General features: G+C 42.4%; 1 protein-coding gene across 1 annotated transcript; it reads left to right on the plus strand.

Annotated features, from left to right (window-relative positions):
• The first annotated feature begins 1,764 nt into the window (after positions 1–1,764).
• On the plus strand, positions 1,765–19,223 carry LOC113073896 (adhesion G protein-coupled receptor F5-like). Its single transcript, XM_026246642.1, has 10 exons — positions 1,765–1,863; positions 2,255–2,319; positions 2,423–2,568; positions 2,768–2,959; positions 16,527–16,727; positions 16,865–17,005; positions 17,164–17,339; positions 17,432–17,602; positions 17,747–19,111; positions 19,218–19,223. Exons 1-10 carry the CDS (start codon positions 1,777–1,779, stop codon positions 19,221–19,223), a joined length of 2,550 nt encoding a protein of 849 aa, XP_026102427.1. The 5' UTR covers positions 1,765–1,776.
• Positions 19,224–19,236: the final 13 nt, after the last annotated feature.

Below are 19,236 nucleotides of genomic sequence, written 5' to 3' on the forward strand. Positions count from 1 at the left end.
AACATTGTATCGTTAAAGTCGGTATTATACACCTTACATTGCTATCATACAGTATACTGTTGTATACCAACATTAACACAACATTTCCCCAAAATCATGTTTAATCGGAGATACGAGATTTAAGACTTGGGAGCGGGGAGATACGAGGTTACGCTCTCATTGATAAGAATAATACGGACACAGAAGTTGCTGCTGCCAGCAGTGTTCATCAAAGTCTGCGGTCGCGTCAAGACTTTTGACAAGAATTAAGGCTTTAAAGGGTAACTAAACCCCTGGTCAGAGCCTGACTCCACCCACTGGAAATATTTGAAAAATGCTGAAAAGTGGGCAGAGCACAGCGGAGATAGAGGGGATGAACCTAGGGCGGGGCTGAGCGAGTGCGGTGTGAACCTGAGACCCGCATTGACGTATTAATTGACAGCTGCTGTCAGAGTCGCTATAATGGAGAGTGACTCTAGTGACGCAACAGAGCATTCACTTGACGTAGAGGACTTTTCTTCCCCACCTTCACCTGAAGTGGAGGATGCCGAGGTCTCTGTGGACACAGGGCCTGAGCCATATCAATTCAAGCCACTGGCACAAACTGCGGTCTTAACTCCCGCATTGCGATCGGCATCCGACGATGCTAGAGAAGCAGCCGCGCAAGAGAAAATGGGGCCAGTCTCAGAGTAAGGCACTGCGTTGCTTTTCAGCGTGAGCTGTGTGGAGAAGCCCATTTCCACCTCCATTGCATTGGAGAAGCAATTCCGTGTAAAATGCAGTTTGCACACTCCAGCTCTAGGTGGGAACTCGCAGTCTTTCAGGCCAAGTGAATGCAAACACTGGCGCCTAATTTCCAAGTCTGCTGGAAAACTATACAGTCCATGCTGTTGCAACCAGCACATACCATCCTGACCACTGTAAATAAATCGATGCTAACTTGAAGCTATCCTAACTGACTTTCATTTTGGACACCTCATACATTGAGTGACAGAACACTCCTATTTTTCATATATTTACATATTTGGTATTGCTGGATTCAGCACAACCCCAACAAGCCATCATATGTGTTCCTATGATAATCCCAGGCAAAGCAAGCACAAAGTAAATGAAAACATTCTGCATAGATATTAAATTTGTGCATATCCACTTATTTTAGGTATGTGTTTACATGTCTCTATTTATTCAATACATCAAGATAAACACATCCAGTCTTTTCTAGTAGTTGAATCAACTTCCTCTGAGTACAAACATCTCAAGTTTCAAAGCTCTCAGAGCTTGTGTGATCGATCTGCATTAGTTTACAGTATATGCCTTAACTCCCATACGGACAGGCTATATTTTAGTCCTTTATTGGTTTTGGGGTGTATAACAATATCAGTAAATTTAAAAATCTTAGCAGTAAAATATTTTTAGCCAAGAATCCATTTCATATGGGAGACCTTAGAGATGAGGAAAAACATTGTTGTTATATGGGTTTAGTTCTACCTCCGGTAGGGGTACCTCAAAAACTAAAGCACTTTTTGACTATTTGTCACTAGCCTATAAAGCCATTACAGTAATATGACTTTTCCATACACCCAACATATTTATGAACATAAACAGAGCAAAATAATGGCAGTGAATTCAAAAATACAAAGATGCAAACAAATAATTTCGTATCTACCTTGCACTGATTGTTGCGCATAAATATGGCAGAAGAAGAAAAAAAATTAAACAAATGTATAACTGTACTTGGTTTTTGTTTGGTTGTTTTTTCTTTCATGGGGTTGGGGGGATACAGTTCTTCTAATCTCAATGAAAATCGATGGCGTTTTTGATACCAGTCTCAACAACCCAAATAATGAGAAGTTCAAAATCCTTGCCAGAAAAATTGAGTCAGCAGTAAGTAGTTTCATATTTTGTTAATGAAAAGTACTGATTGTCTATGCTAAACTTAAAAAAATACTGGTCAAATGATAAATACTGTTTTTAAAACCGATTGTACCTTGAATTTTTTATTTGATTTATATATATATATTAATTTCTTTTTTTGTAAAATGTTTATTTGTAAATTTCTTCTGTTTATATATATATATATATATATATATATATATATATATATATATATATATATATAATATATATATATATATATATATATATATATATATATATATATATATATATATATATATATATATATATATATATATATCTTTTGGTTCTTGCCATACAGTCTTTTAAAATTACATTTTGGTAAAGTAAACTTCCTAATTTATATTTGGTACTACAGATTGAAGAAATTTACAAAAATGTGCTTGCCTACAGAAAAGGTTCAGTAAAAGTCTTTCGTTTCAGGTAAGGTCTACAATATAAATATTCACTCCAAAGGTCCATTTTGATTTTTCTCTTGTATTCAAACAGTGTGAACTCATTGTTGTGGTTTTGTGTTGCTCCATAGGCCTGGTAGCATTATAGCAGACTATCAGATTGAATCAACAGACAGCAGCCCCAACAGCCCTGCATTTGCAGAAGCAAACACACAGCTCATCAGCGTTCTCAAAGATCAAGGAATCACTGTAGCTCCGAATGCTTTTGCTCAGAGTGGTAAGGGTAGTCAGTATCTAATCTTAAAAACATTTGACCTTAATTTTATAATTATAATTATTATTAATATCGATTGATTGATTACAGTCTGTTGCTTACAAAATACTGGTTTTTATTTCTTGTAAAAATGTTGAAAGGACTAGCAAACCAATGCTAAATATAAAAAAGGTACAATAAGGTTTGTGAACTTGACTTTCAGAACAAAAGATATTGTCCACAGCAAAAAATTGGTATCCAGAGCAAAATATGGTGCTGAAATGTGAACGCCTATACTCAGGTACAATGAGATGGACAGTGAATGACCAAGATCCTGCACAAAACAAAGTTAAATACGTCATTTCAGATGACAGTTCCACTCTCACTGTGAACAACGTCAATGAGAATGACAAAGGTGAGCCAAAAATATCTTTGTCCTATCAGTGACATCTTACATGTTGACCGTTCATGTAATGTGAAGATTAAAACTGTTTGGTAAAGCTATGTAATATTCTACTTTTGTGTATCCAGCTGGCTGATATTTAATATTAATGTGATGCTCATTATCTAGCATTATCATTACTTTATCTTTTTTGATAAGAAATAAGCTTTAAGATCACGTGACCCACCGAAAACAATGGCGGTGTAGTTCGATTGCTTCATGACAATGTATCCTTAATCTTCTTTTTCTCAGTAAAACGACCAACATTTAGTTAGTTTTTGACAGTTATTCCAACAGAGCTAAAAATGAAGATGGCAAAACGTCAATTGACACTGGCTTCGACCAAGAAAATGCGAGTTAAAAACCCTAATTATGTTTCAGAGGGGGAACTTTTAATGCCAAGCGTTGCCAACGAGTTAAAAATGCACCTTAGCTTCATCAGGGAACTGTTTAAAGAAGAATTCTCAAAATATAAAAGCAGATAAACTTGGAGTTAAAGAGGATGTTCATCTGATAAGAAATAATTTTGACAACATGCAAACAGCTCTTCATCATGCAAATAAAATAAATAAAATAAACAAAAAACACTGTGGAGGTTAAGCTTGATAGCATTAAAACATTTTATAGTCACTAATCACACTCCTACCTCTAAACCTAAACATTTCTGTACAGTATAATAAAAGCATGAAAGACAGATAACGTTAAATGCAATTAATGTTACAAACATTTATTCACAAAAGTGTGGACTCAGAGGAAGGCCTTTGGAGAAGCTCATAGCCCTAGTTGCTTAAAGTCCAGTGTTAAGTTTCCAAAGTCTGTGATGATTTGGGGTGCAGTGTCATCTGCTGATGTTGTTCCATTGTGCTTTTTTAAAAACCAGAGTCACTGCACCCGTTTACCAAGAAATTTTGGAGCACAAAAGCTTCCCTATGCTGACCAGCTTTTTAAAGATGCTGATTTCATTTTCCAGCAGGATTTGGCAGGATTCGGAAAGCTGAATTCAGCAAACATCATACCAGACAATCCAAATATTTTCATGGAGAAAGCTCTTCTAAGCTATTGGCTTTGAGGTTGAAAGTTGAGTAGAATCTAAGGCTAGTATATCGGCTATAAGACTTGATTAGTTATAAAGCCCCCCTGAGTTAGATGGGATTCCCCCAGTGTTAATGAAGCTATTATGGGATATAGAAGCTCCCATGATTCTTAATTCTCTTAACTTTGCATTAGAAAATGGGGCTTTACACAGGGACCAATCCACAGCTTTAATGACTTTGCTGCTGAAGAAAGGGAATGACTCATTTTAATGTTCTAGTTACTGGCCTATTAGCCTTCTATCCACAGACTCTGGACACAGAGAAATTGGACAGAATCGAGTGGAGATTTTTGTGGTCTGTCCTAGAGCATTTTGGGTATGGCTCCTTTTTTCTACAAGCACTCAAAACTATTTATTCTGAATGCCAGAGTGCTCACTGGTTCTTACATCCTTTAATCTTGGAAGGAGAATGCATCAAGGTTGTCCTCTGTCACCCTTGCTTTTTTGGCTCAAGCGATAAGACAATGTCCTGCAGTAGTTCCAATAAGTTTTATGTATGCATCCCATAAAATGTAACTCTAGGCTGATGACATTGTGTTGTATAAATCAGACATCACAAAGTCAGGAAAAGGAATGCTTAAAATTATTTCAAACATTTGGTAAACTGTCTGGTTATAAGATTAATTGGAACAAATCCATACTCGTGCCCCCTAATTTAGCTGCTAAATCAGAAATTCAAACCTTACCCACTATGTCAGCTAAAAGTTTAATTATACAGCAGTATCAAAAATCTTGTAGAATAATAAAGAGCCTAGAATTCGCCTTAAATCTATGCTGAGGCTGAAATCTCATGGTGGCTCATCCATGCCAGATTTTTGGTCCTATTATTTAGCATACCAGATGAGACACTTAGGACCTGGCTAGACGTTGACCCCCTGTCCCATAGCAAGCTTCAGAAACGAATAGTATATGCCCATTACGTCAACAGGATTTATCCTTTACTGGAATATCTAAGAGAGTTCTGCAAAAGTTTGGTTCAATTATATGTAATTATCTATGAAGATTCGGGAGGAGCGCGTCAGATACTTAGCCTAATCATCACAGGTGGACCACAATCAAGTAATCAATCCCACAGTATAAATATCGCTGACTTACCTCTATCCATTGACGGTTTATCAGCATTTTGGTCCGCATGCACCATGTCCCAAAATCGAGATTCCTCGTCAGAAGACTCATCCAGCTCTTCCCCAGGCCCATCACTGCAGCCAGCCGGCTCCAAAGCCACCCCTTCCCGGCGTGGCAACCAAATCGAGCCCCAGGCTCCAACCCGCGGGCGCGGTACGGCGCGAGCAGCTACTCGCCTCCCAAGACGCCTAGGCCTACCTTCGCCGCCTCCGGCGAGAACCGCGGCCGACTCCCCTGCGTCCTCCTACCGCTCGGCCAGGCATACGATTCCGCCAATCGACAAATGGACGGTGTCGAGTCTGAGGCAGGCCCTGTCCAAAAACGACATCACACCATCAAGCAAGTTAAACAAATCCGAACTGTATGACTTGTATACAAAAAATCTAAATAATAACATTTCTCCCCAGTCTACCCCCGTACCAAAGAAACGGCAAAAGAAAGGAGTACCTCAGAATTCGCCTCAAAGCACTCCACCATCCTCCGCCGCTAGGCCTAGCTCGCAGCGGCCATCAAGCCGTAGCAAGAGGCCTTCAGCAAGCCTAGGCCGCGCCCCGGTTCCAACCGCAAGGGCGCTCGCTACGTCGCCCGGAGCTCAGCCTCCGTCCGCGGCTCCAATTCCAACAGCTCAGGGCGCCGAAGCCCAAGGAGGCTCCTGGCCGCCTCCTCCACCCATCGCAGCCCCTCCATACGGAACTTTCCATACCAACACCGCAGCCCAGGCAAGCGCTTGGCCGAACAGTTCGCCACATACAGCGCCGCCTCCCGCTTCCTCCAGCTTCGCGCCCGCGGTCCAAGCTAGCGCCTGGTCGAACTGGCTGTCACACAATGCCCCGCCTCCCGCTCTACCGAGCTCCGAGCCCGCCGCTCATGCTAACGCTTGGCCGAACTGGCCGCCTTACACAGCCTCGACTTTAGCCCACCCCAGCTTCGGGCCCGCGGCCCAAGCAACTGCCTGGCCATACTGGCCGCCCAACCCAGCCCCGCAACCCGCGGCCTCAAACTCCGGGCCCGCGGCTCAAGCAAGCGCTTGGCCGCAATCGCTGCCAAACACAGCTCCGCCCCCAGTGGTCGCCACCACCCTCCTCCAAGCGAAATCCCCCCATTCACTCTTCACTGCTACACCAATGCCCATCCCATCAAACGCTGTCGCCCTCGAACCTCCCCAAGTGACCCACAGCATTCGGGCACAGATATTAGCAGGTGCGGATGTAGATCTCTCGTCTCTCCTTTCTCTCCTGCCCACATCCGATTCAAACCGCCAAATAGACTGCGGGGACTTCTCAGTCACGCTAAAAAAATTCAAATCCCCTTTCATCTCGACTTCTCTCCTTCTCCGAATTCACCATCGCATTCAACCGCTACACCGAGATTATCTGCTCAGCCTTCCCCCACAGGCGACGCGAACTAAACGATTATCTGTCTATAATAGCCGAACTCGCGCTGTCCTACGGAGGGGGGCACTTCTACACCTACCACAAGCTTTTTTCCGCTAAATGTGCCATCCGAATAGCTCAGTGGAACCAGTGCCCTTACTGGGGAGCGATCGACTCCGACTTGCACAGTCGCGTATTCCTAGGCTGTAGGAGCATTTCGTGCGCAATCTGCAGGTCCGTGGCTCACTCCACCACAACCTGCCCACAAATAAACCCGGACGCAACTCAACACTCTCTTACTCCCCCGGCAAAATCCACCAGCTATGTCCCAAAATCAGTTACCGCAGCAAACTCACGCCTAGCCCAACCAGGAGAAGAAAGCACCCAGCTATGTATCGCCTTCAACAACGGGAAATGCATCAGACAGCATTGCCGCTATCTACACTCCTGCAAGTTCTGTGGCGGTGCTCATGCACGCATAGTTTGCCCCGTGCATAAAGCCGTAAATAAAAAATCTAAAAATTACCTATCGACTCCTGTGAATATTTTTCGCATGACCATTGAACTAGCACACCATCCCGACAAAGAATTTACTAATTATCTCCTGTCTGGTCTCAAACACGGTTTTAACCCGGGCGTCGTTTGCGAGCTTACCCAAAACACCGTCTGCCGTAATCTCCAATCCGCCCTCGCAGAGCCCGATATAGTAGCTAACCTCATCAAAAAAGAAGTCGATTCAGGCTTCATGATCGGGCCCTTCAATACCCCCCCCTTCAAAACGTTCAGAGTCAGCCCAATCGGAGTGGCTACGAGAAAATTTTCTGGTAAGAAACGCCTAATAGTAGACCTGTCATCTCCGCATAATTCTACAGTCCCGAGCATCAATAGCTTGATACCCCTCGACGAATTTTCACTCAAATACCAAGACATAGATCAGGCAGTCGAACTGATTAAAATCGCGGGCCGAGGAGCCTGGTTAGCAAAAATAGACATCACTTCTGCTTTCAAAGTGATGCCCATCCATCCGGATTTTTGGCACCTGTTCGGGATACGATGGCTCGAGAAATACTATTTCGCCGTCCGGTTAACCTTCGGATGCAAAAGCAGCCCCAAAATTTTTGATATGCTATCAGAAGCCGTTTGCTGGATCCTTTCCAACAATTACGCAATCCCACATATTATCCATCTCTTAGATGACTTCCTGGTCATTTCATCGCCTAAGGCTATCCCAGCCGCCCATATCCTCACCGTCCAAAAAGTCTTTTCCGAGCTCGGGATTCCCATCGCTCAGGAAAAAACCATGGGTCCTGCCACAACCATAGAGTTCCTCGGCATCTACCTCGACTCAGCTAAATTTCAGCTCTCCCTGCCAAAGGAAAAGATTGATAGAATAATTCTCGTCTCATCCACCCTCCTCGACAGCCCTTGTTGTTCTAAACGCGAACTTCTTTCCCTGCTCGGGCATTTAAATTTCGCCATGCGCATAATTCCACAAGGACGCCCATTCATCGCGCACCTTCTAACACTCGCATCATCAGTTCACGCGCTCGAGGACCTCATTCCCCTAACCCAAGCATGCCGCGACGAACTTAAATTATGGATCCTGTTCCTTAGACAATGGAACGGGCTTTCTTTTTTTTACAACAATTTAATCTCGTCTCCCATCGACTTGCAGCTGTTTACAGACGCGGCTCCCTCAATTGGTTTCGGAGGTTTCTACCAAGGCCGTTGGTTCGCGTCCACATGGCCCCCCCAGATGCAGGACTCGACCCAGTCCTCAGCTCTTTTCGAGCTCTATCCCCTCGTAGTAGCAGCCTTCCTATGGGGCAATGAATGGACAACTAAAAGCATTTTAGTGCACTGCGACAACGAAGCCGTAGTTCAGTGCATAAACAAAGGCCGTTCTCACTCCCCCGCCCTCATGCCTCTCCTTAGACGCCTTATATGGATCGCAGCATGCGACCAATTCATAATTAGCGCAAAGCACGTCCCAGGTACAGAAAATCAAATCGCTGACTCCCTGTCTCGTTTTCTGTTTCAGAAATTCAGGACGCTGGCTCCAGAGGCGGACCAATTCCCCACTCCGGTTCCTCACTATTCAGAATTAATATTTCCGTAACTCACCCCCTAAAACCACTCCTCGAAGCATCACTGGACTATATTCTCCAAGCAGTCTCTCCCAGAACCCTCCAGTCATACGTGACTGCATGGAGGTGCTTTAAGTCATTTCACCTCACCTATAACATCCCTTTCCCAGATTTTTCTCTACTCTCCATCACCTCTTTCATTTCGTTCCTCAACGGCTCCAAGGGTCTCCAAGTCGGATCTATTAAAAGCTACCTGAGCGGAGTCCAGTTTTTTCACAAACTAATGACCGGCGCTCCTTCACCCGAAATAAATAATTCACAAACCTCCCTCCTAATCAAAGGGATCCAGCGATCCCAGCCCACCCATCCAGACACCAGAAAACCCATAACGCTAGATATCCTCACAAAATGTATCCACACCCTCCGCACAAATTACCAACCCCTCAGCATTGCCCGCACGCTCGACGCCATGTTCATCCTTGCTTTTTTCGGTTTTCTCAGGTGCTCGGAGCTTACGATCTCTTCCAAATTCAATCCTAAAATCAACCCCACCGTGTCAGACCTAACCATACTAGATGACGAAACAATCGCTTATTTAATCAAACAAAGCAAAACAGACCAAACCAACAAAGGCCATTTCATATACATCTTCAATCTCCCCTCCCCAATCCAGCCTTACCAATCTGTCCTCGCTTTTTTACACCTTAGAAATTCCCAGGCAAAATCCCCACACGAACCCCTATTCACCGACGAGTCCAAAAAACCAGTCACTCGTTTCTGGTTCCAAAAACACCTCAAATGCGTCCTGCAATTATCAGGCATCCCAGCGAACAATTTCTCCACCCATTCATTCCGCATCGGGGCAGCAACTTCAGCTGCACAAAAAGGCCTCTCCAACCAACAAATCCAAACTCTAGGAAGATGGTCCTCAGAAGCATACCAAAGCTACATCAGAATAAATCAGTTTCACATTAAGAAAGCCCACCAAACCCTCATCGGCCATATATAAAAAAAAAAAAAAAAAAAAAAATAAAAAAAAAAAAAAAAAAAAAAATCCTATTATACCGCCGACTCCAGCCGCACACTCCCGGCCAAATAACCTAAACCTTTTCTATCCTATGACCAGCGAGGCTTCTCTCTTCGATGACAGGAGCACAAGCTCCCTTCGGATGCCGACGAGAGCCTCCCGGCCAGACAACCTCACCTTTTCCATTCTGCGGCCAACAAGGCTTACCCGTTCGTTGCCAGGAGCTCACACTCCCTTCGGACGTAGGTGAAAGCCCCCGGCTACCTGCTTTTCCATTTCTGTCTTTCGTACGGAGAAGTTTACCCGCCCAAAGTTAAGGCTCCCATTGAACGTAGGCGAGAGCTTCCCGGCTAGACAACCTTACCTTTTCCGTCCTTTGGCCAGCGAGGCTTAACCGTTCTATCCGGGAGCTAAGCTCCTGTCGGACGAAGGTAAGAGCCTCCCGGCCGGACAACCTTTTCCGTCCTTCAGCCAGAGAGGTTTACCCGTTCGATTCCTGGAGCTAAGCTCCTATCGGACGTCGGTCCGAGCCTCCTGGCTAGACAAACTGACCTTTTCCACCCTTGGCCAGCGAGGCTTACCCGTCCGATGTGAGTGCTCCCATCGGACGCTGGCGACAGCCTCCTGGCCAGCCAACCACGACCCTACTGTGTGTTTCAGGTTACTAACCTACAAGCAAGCTGCTTAAATGCTGCAAGTACCTAACACACAATAACTCTCTTTCCTCCCTACGGTCACCAAGGCTAAACCGTCTCTTGCCAGGAGTAGCAAACTCCCTTAAACGCCGACGACAGCCTAACGACCACGCAAACTTACCTTTTCTAAACCTACGGCCTGCGAGGATCACCCAGTTTGTCCCCGCCGGACGCTGGCAAGAGCCTCCTGGCCACCTATCGTTACCTTTTCTGTCCGCCATCCGGAGAGGCTTACCCGTTCGATGCGCGTGCTCCCTTCGGACGCCGGCGAGAGCCTCCCGGTTAGACAACCTTACCTTTTCCTTTTCTATGGTCAGCGAGGCTTACCCGTTCGATGCGTGTGCTCCCTTCGGACGCTGGCGAGAGCCTCCTGGTCAGACTTGCTTTACGTTTCCACCCTACGGTCGGCGAGGCTTACCCGTTCGATGTGTGTGCTCCCTTCGAACGTCGGCAACAGTCTCTCGGCCACACAACTTACCTTTCCATTTGACGGTAGGCGAGGCTTAACCGTCCGACGCCACGAGTCTCGTCCTCTCGCCAAATCCTGCAAAAAAAAAAAAAAAAAAAAAAAAAAAAAAAAAAAAAAAAAGCTACCCTCAGCTACTCTCACATCTTTTAACCCCGTCTGGCGAGGCTTACCCGTTCGATGTTCTGAGTTTGAGGCCCCATCGGATGCTGCGAGAGTCCTCCCAGTCGGGTTTTCCTTTCCAACCCTCCCCGTCCGCCGAGGCTTACCCGTCTGTCGCGTGCGCTCCCTTCAGACGTCTGGCGAGAGTCTCCCGGACGGGCCTATGCTTGCCAGCCGCAAGTGAATCTCATCCAGCCGATGCCGTGAGTCGGGATCTCCCTTCGGATGTTGCCAGAGTCCTCCTTGTCGGCTGGCCCAAAAGCTTTTTATCTGCCTAACCGAGAGGACCCAGACGTCCGTCATCCTGAGTCTCAATCTCCTGTCGGAGGCTTCATGGGCCCTCTCGGTCAGCGTTAGGCCCTTCACCCACTGAATAGCAGGGGCTATCAGCCAGTAGGGCCCGTACGCCGACACCGTGACCTATTCCGGTCGAGGCAACTCGGGTCCTCCCGGTCGGGCACCACAACCACGCCGCTCCTCCTCATCGGCCGGCAGGGCTCACCGATCCAACGCCAAAAAACTCCAGTTGAGCATCGGCCCGAGCCCTACCGACCGGGCGCCAACAACCACGTAGTTCACTAGCTGCAGCTGGTAGGGCCTACTCTCTCAACGCCCAAGTCGCTCCCTCCGGAGTACGTAGGTCCTTCCAGCCTGCCAACGAGATAACTTCTCAGAAACCAAATCAGCCCCCGCCAGTACTCTGCTTTTTGGGGGGCATTCTTTAAACTGGCGGCTGTCCTCCTGTACATTTGCCTTTTTGGGGGGTACTCTAGCTTCGGGCAATTCCCGAGCTCGGAGCCCTTCCCCGGACAGCACGCCAAATACGCATACCATACCTCAGCTAATTATATGTAAGCGTGAACTAGTGAAATGTAATTATCTATGAAGATTCGGGAGGAGCGCGTCAGATACTTAGCCTAATCATCACAGGTGGACCACAATCAAGTAATCAATCCCACAGTATAAATATCGCTGACTTACCTCTATCCATTGACGGTTTATCAGCATCCCTCCTCCACCCCATCTCCTCACTTCAAGTTCACTTTACAATATACGGGGAAGGGGGGGTACTCTAGCTTCGGGCAATTCCCGAGCTCGGAGCCCTTCCCCGGACAGCACGCCAAATACGCATACCATACCTCAGCTAATTATATGTAAGCGTGAACTAGTGAAATGCCATCCTATCAAATATTGCAAGCAGCAGAAAAGATTATGAGAGCTTCAGATTCTTACAATGACTGTACCCCCATTTGACCAGTGTTGGGAAGGTTACTTTAGAAATGTAATAGGTTACAGATTACAAGTTACCCTACTTAAAATGTAACAGTAGTGTAACTTTTTTAATTACTTTAATAAAGTAATGTAACTAATAATTTTTCTAAATTTCTAATGAATGTTTATTTGCAACTGTTAATCATTTTCAAACAATCATTTTCAAACAATCATTTTCAAAAGTCAAGTCACCTTTATTTATATAACGCTTTAAACTAAATACATTGCGTCTTTTGTTGCGTGTGGTCATCTGAGACAAGGCCTTTACAGGGGATCTGTATCTGGGGCTCTAGTTGTCCTGGTCTCTGCTGTCTTTCAGGGCTGTAGAGGTCCTTTCTAGGTGCCGATCCACCATCTGGTCTGGTTACGTACTGAATCCGGGTGACTGCAGTGACCCTCTGTTCTGGATACAGACTAGATCTGGTGGCTACGGTGACCTCGGAATAAGAGAGAAACAGACTAATATTAGCGTAGATGCCACTCTTCTAATGATGTAGCAAGTATATCAGGTGTAATGGGAAGTGAGATGGGTCTGTGAGATGGGTCTTTAATCTAGATTTAAACTGCAAGAGTGTGTCTGCCTCCCGAACAATGTTAGGTAGGTTATTCCAGAGCTTAGGTGCCAAATAGGAAAAGGATCTGCCGCCCGCAGTTGATTGTGATATTCTAGGTTTTACCAAATTGCCTGTTGAGTTTTGAGAACATAGTGGATGTAGAGGATTATAATGTAAAAGGAGCTAATTCCAATACTGAGGTGCTAAACCATTCAGGGCTTTATAAGTAATAAGCAATATTTTAAAATCGATACAATGTTTGATAGGGAGCCAGTGCAGTGTTGACAGGACCGGGCTAATATGGTCATACTTCCTGGTTCTAGTAAGAACTCTTGCTGCTGCATTTTTGACTAGCTGTAGTTTGTAAGTGTGCAGAACAACCACCCAATAAAGCATTACAATAATCTAACCTCGAGGTCATAAATCCATGGATTAACATTTCTGCATTTGACATTGAGAGCATAGGCCGTAATTTAGATATATTTTTGAGATGGAAAAATGCATTTTTACAAATGCTAGAAACATGGATTTCTAATGAAAGATTGCGATCAGATAGCACCTAAATTCCAAACTGATGACAAAGAATTGACAGAGCAGCCATCAACTCTTAGACAGTGTTCTAGGTTAATACATGCAGAGTTTTTAGGTCCTATAATTAACACCTCTGTTTTTTTAGAATTTAGCAGTAAGAAATTACTTGTCATCCAGTTTTTTATATCGATTATACATTCCATTGGTTTTTCTAATTGAAATATTTTTACAAGCCTATTTAAAATAACTGATTTCTATTTGAATATATTTCAAAATGTAATTTATTGAGATTTCAAAGCTGAATTTTTTGCAACATTACCCCACTCACACGATCCTTCAGAAATAATTCTTATTTTCAGATTTGCTGCTCAAAAAAAAAAAAAAAAAACTTGATAATGTTGATTTTTTTCTTTTAGAAGTTTCTTTGATGAATAGAAAATTCAGAAGAACAGTATTTATATGAAATAGAAATCCTTTGTAAAATGACGTCTTTATCATTACTTTTGATCAATTTAAAGAATCCTTGCTAAATAAAAGTACAAATTTCCATGAATTGTTTTTCCAAAAAATTTTAATTATACGGACTCTAAGCTTTTGAATGATATAGTGTATAATGTTGCAAAAGCTTTTTATTTCAAATAAGTGGTGATCTTTGGATCCTTCTATTCATCAAAGAATACAAAAAAAATAATGTACTCATATGTTTTAAATATTGATAATCAGTAAATCAGCATTATCAGAATGATTTCTGAAGGATGGGAAACTGAAGACTGGAGTAATGATACTGAAAATACAGCTTGGATTACAGGAATAAATTACATTTTAAAATATATTCAAATAGAAAACAGTTATTTTAAATAGTAAAAATATTTCACAATATTACTGCTTTTGCTGTATTCTGGATAAAATAAATGCAGGCTTGTTGAGCAGAAGAGACTTCTTTTAAAAACATAAAAAAATCGTACTGTTATAAAACTCTTGAGTGGTAGGCTATAGATTACAGAAATTATATATATGTAATTTCTGCCCCCCTCACTTCTGAAAAGATGGCTACGCACCTGTCTCTTTGTACATGATATGATGATATAAATAAGTTAAATGGTCATGAAGTGACTCAGAGCAGTTCTAGAGATTATGTTTGTGATCAGGTACTCACATATTGAGGCGGCAGAGGCTGAAAACACTGTGAGCTTCAGTAGGCCTATATGTGTAGTAAATTAAACCGCATGTCTGCGCCATTAATTTCCATGAGGGGCGGACTGGGAAAAAAAAAATTGGCTGGGAAATCTCACACTCATACACCCACAACACACTCTGAAACATGGACAACCCTATTTTTTGTATGGACCTGACATGAAAAAAGATTTTTAAATTCTTCGGTTGGGGACATTCTTAACATGCTGCCTCTTACGTTCGACGTTACAAAGGCGCTGTCCCAAGTGAAGGTGCTGAATTAGTTGGCATCGATTGCTCAGGAATCGTGTGGCGAGTGGGGCGGGGCCGAGAGATGTGGGAACGAGTGAGGCCGGTGGAGTGATTGGGAAATGAACGACACCTGCGACCCACTACCGGTCTCGAGTCCCACAGAGGAGATGGAAGGATATAAAACTGGAGCGACGACAGTGAAGGACGAGAGAGGACCAGGCCTGGGCCTTATTTTATGTTTGGCTTTTTATTTGAGCGCATCAGTCGTCCGTGAGGGGCTGATGCGCTGTTTTGTTTGTTTTGTGATTATTAAAGTTTCATTTTTGATTGTGCGCCGGTTCCTGCCTCCTTCTTCCAGATGAATATGGAGTTTATATTATTACAGTGGTGCCAAATTATTCACTTGTATAACTTAAGGGTGAATGGGTAATGTAGTTACTGCTCTCGGTGGGATGAATTAGGAAGCTTGCATTGTGAAGGGCGCTCTGAAAATCGGCAGTGCAGGTAAAAGATTAAAACTTCTATTAAAACAGATGTCCAAATGAGCGTACACTTAAAGCACTGCCTTTCCCGATATGTACACCTGATCAATCACTGATGGATTGGCGATAGGGATGAGTGTGCCATCCACCAGGCCCAAGACTCTGGGGATGCCAGCATTTTTTTTTATATAGCCACCTCAGGCAAAATGTCAAAAGGGCTTAAGTTTTGTCGAGGTCGTCTTTGATTCAATACAAGGACACGTTGGATCGCTGCCATAGTTGGTCACTTACTGGACACCACCATGCTTACCCATTTAGATCTTAGGCATTTAGAGCAAAATTGTTTGCCAGATTTTAATTATCAAAAATGATTGCCAATTTAAATGCTTTAATGACATTATGAAATGGTCTAGGCTAATTACCACCATATTAGTTCTGATACTACAACTGCGAAAATATTTTATTATTAGTCTTAAAATGTCCATAACATAAAATCATTTTTGAGCCACAATATTGTCAACATAATTTGACTTGTATTGCGCTGGGCTGATTTCTAAAGACTGCTGTACAGTGGCCGCGACTAGCATCTTGAGCTCAAACAACACTAAGAGAGAGCTTACGAATGGTCTAGACCAACCTTATGGAAGTGTGACTTACAGAAGATAAACTTAGCGTACGAACATTTAGGGAATCGTGCCATAACGTTAAGAGAGAGGTTAAATGAGGGTTTCTGGAAAAGAGAACTTAACACCGTGATTGATTGGGACAATGTCTGAGAAAATGGTTTTGCTACCTCTAAAAACCCAGCACACCAAATGATTAATTATAAATTAATCAATAAGGCAAATGCCACTCCATGTTTATTAAATAAAATAAAAAGAAAGTCTGACCCTCTGTCAGCTGTGTAATAGATAAAAACAAGTTCTAGGACTGTTACTGAATTGCATTGCTCTGGTCCTTGGTACAGGACTTGTTGTCGGATTTAAAAAAATATATATAAATATATATATATATACATATACATTCTTTAAAAGATTATCCTTTTGTGTGCCGTTAGTATGATGCTATAGCACTATAAATACAACAATTGCATACATTGCTTTATCTTTAGTATATTTAAGGAAAATTATTATAAAAGCACTGTCTTGTATTTACTTTAGAAAATAATAATTGCATAATCTTAAATAATAATGCATAAACTTGTGTGTATATATATATATATATATATATATATATATTTTCTTGCAGGTCGATATGCATGTATCATAGACAGGACAATACCTTACATTCAATGGCAAGATATAGTTATTGAAACACTTCCCGATATCATAGTGGGTGAAAATGTAAGAAAGTTTCAGTGTGTTGACCAGACTGTTTCACTGAAATGCTGTGAAGAGACGTACAGTGTGGAGTGGACCCAGATAACCTCTGATGATGTAGTGACTTCAGGTTGTACAAACTGACTGGCAATACATTCTTACAAAATTTACTAACTGGAGTTTTCACTTGCAATGAATTGCTTTGTTCAGTTCACCATGTTTTAATTTGTTTTTAATGATTTGTATTTACTTGTTTCATGCAATCAGAGGACAAATGCATCACATTAAGACATACAATCAAAACTGGAAATTGTGGGAGTAAAACCTTTACATGTCGACTCAAGGACCCGGTGCTTCAAGGTTTCACCTACAGCAGTAAAAGTGTTATTGTTAATAAAGTGAACGCAGGTAAATCTTTTTTATTTTTATTTTTTTATTTTTTTTTTTTATCCTTTGATGTAGCCACGTGTGTGTTTTTGTTGTTGTTGTTGTTGTTGTTGTTTTCGTCTGTCTAAAATAGAACAGTTTTTCTATTTTTCTGAAACTCAATCAAATATTTACTCTAGTGTTCAGCTGTAAAGATGCAACATTTGGGGATGGACAGGAAGGTGATACTTTGACAGGACCCTGTGAAAAAGGCAAGGAAGGCACAATAAAATATAGATGTAGTTCAGGTAGATGGGTGCCTCAAGAGACAAACTGTATACTTCAAGTTATCAAAAACCTTGAAAAGGATGCTGCGGTAATTGCCATCATCTGTTTATAAAATAAATAATCAACCATCCATTTAAAATATTCATGATATTCACATTTCTTCTCTACTTTGTAATTTAGGTCTTGGTGGTGCAGAACATACCAGTATTTGTTGCTCAGCTGAGTCTTGCTACAGAGAATAATACACAAGTGATAACACAGTCTGCTGTGACTGTCCAAACCATTGTTGGAATACTTGTGAAAGTTTCTGGTGTTTCACAAAACATTATCATCAATCAGCCGGTGATGGAGGTATGTTCAATACAGTGTATGTCTATATGCATAGTTAAATTGTGGCTTATCAAAACTTTATCAAGATACAATATTTGTACATTATCTTTTCCCATCTGATGAAAAATAGTTTCTGCTAAACATTATGTTCTGTGTCATTTCCAGGATTTCCTTAAAACAGTGGATATCATTGTTTCGACATCTGCCATTGAAACCTGGAATAAATTAAACAATAACAACAAGACAGATAACACCAGCACAGCACTTCTGAAAGCTATTGAGGATATAAGTAACCGTCTCACAAATGCCAATTTTAGGATTAATGCAACATCTATTGAGTTGAATAGAACTGTAACAAACACCACCTTTTATAGTGGAATATCGAATCTGCCAAACTCAACTACTGAGATCCAGATACCAGAGATTCCTTTATCCACTGCTATAACCATCATAGTCTTAACAACTCTTGACAGTATCCTACCTACTCGAGATACTAGAAGTAACGGCAGTAGCAAATCAGATGTGCGCATCAATGGAGATGTGGTGGTGGTAAAAGTTGACAACAAAACGATTAACAACATATCTTTTGCGTTTGACATTACTAATAAGTCTTTGGGAAATCCTCAGTGTGTCTTTTGGAACTTTTATCTCGATGCATGGGATTCCACTGGATGTAAAGCAAAGTCCTATAAAAGTAAAGGGATTGAAACTGGCAAGATTACATGTGAATGCGACCATACAACCTCTTTTTCAATCCTAATGTCACCGTTTTCTATTTATCAAATGGCATCAGCCTGTATAACTTACATTGGGGTAGCTTTTTCGATGGCCAGCTTGATTATATGCCTGATTATTGAGACTATTGTGTGGAGGTCAATGACAAGAAACGACACATCCTACATGCGACATGTCTCCATAGTCAACATTGCCGTGTCTCTGCTGATAGCAAACGTCTGTTTTATCATTGGAGCCGCAGTCGCAGAAAGTGAGCAGCCAACTTCAGTGGGTCGCTGCAGTCCAGTGGTTTTCTTCATGCACTTCTTTTACCTGGCTCTTTTCTTCTGGATGTTAATGTCAGCGCTGTTGCTCTTTTACCGTACAGTCATGGTCTTTTCTCAAATGTCAAGGGCTAAAATGATGGCCATTGCCTACATAGTTGGTTATGGTGCACCTTTGCTCATAGCGGCCATTACGGTTGCATCAACAGCTGGACCTCAAAATTATGTTTCCAAAAGAAATGCATGCTGGCTGAACTGGTATGAATCAAAGGCCCTGCTGGCATTTATGATTCCAGCTCTCACTATTGTAGCCATAAACCTTTTGGTTTTGATTGTGGTTCTGTACAAGATGTTGAGGAGAGGAGTTGGTGCTGCAACTCAACCAGATGAGAAAGACGCCCTGGTGGTCATTGCTAGATGTGTGGCCATTTTGACTCCTATTTTTTGTCTAACATGGGGATTTGGAATTGGAACCATGGTGTCACAGGATTTAAGCAATCGTGTGGTGTTTGCACTCCTCAATTCACTGCAGGTATCACTTTCTTGTAATGCATGTATATTTTATAATTATATAACTATTCTTTACAAAGCCTCAAAACAACATATTGTAATGGAAAATTCCCAATGAAATTCAACAGCATTAGTATTATTTACTAG

The sequence above is a fragment of the Carassius auratus genome, unplaced genomic scaffold (assembly GCF_003368295.1).
Source record: "Carassius auratus strain Wakin unplaced genomic scaffold, ASM336829v1 scaf_tig00013214, whole genome shotgun sequence".
Classification (NCBI taxonomy): Eukaryota; Metazoa; Chordata; class Actinopteri; order Cypriniformes; family Cyprinidae; genus Carassius; species Carassius auratus.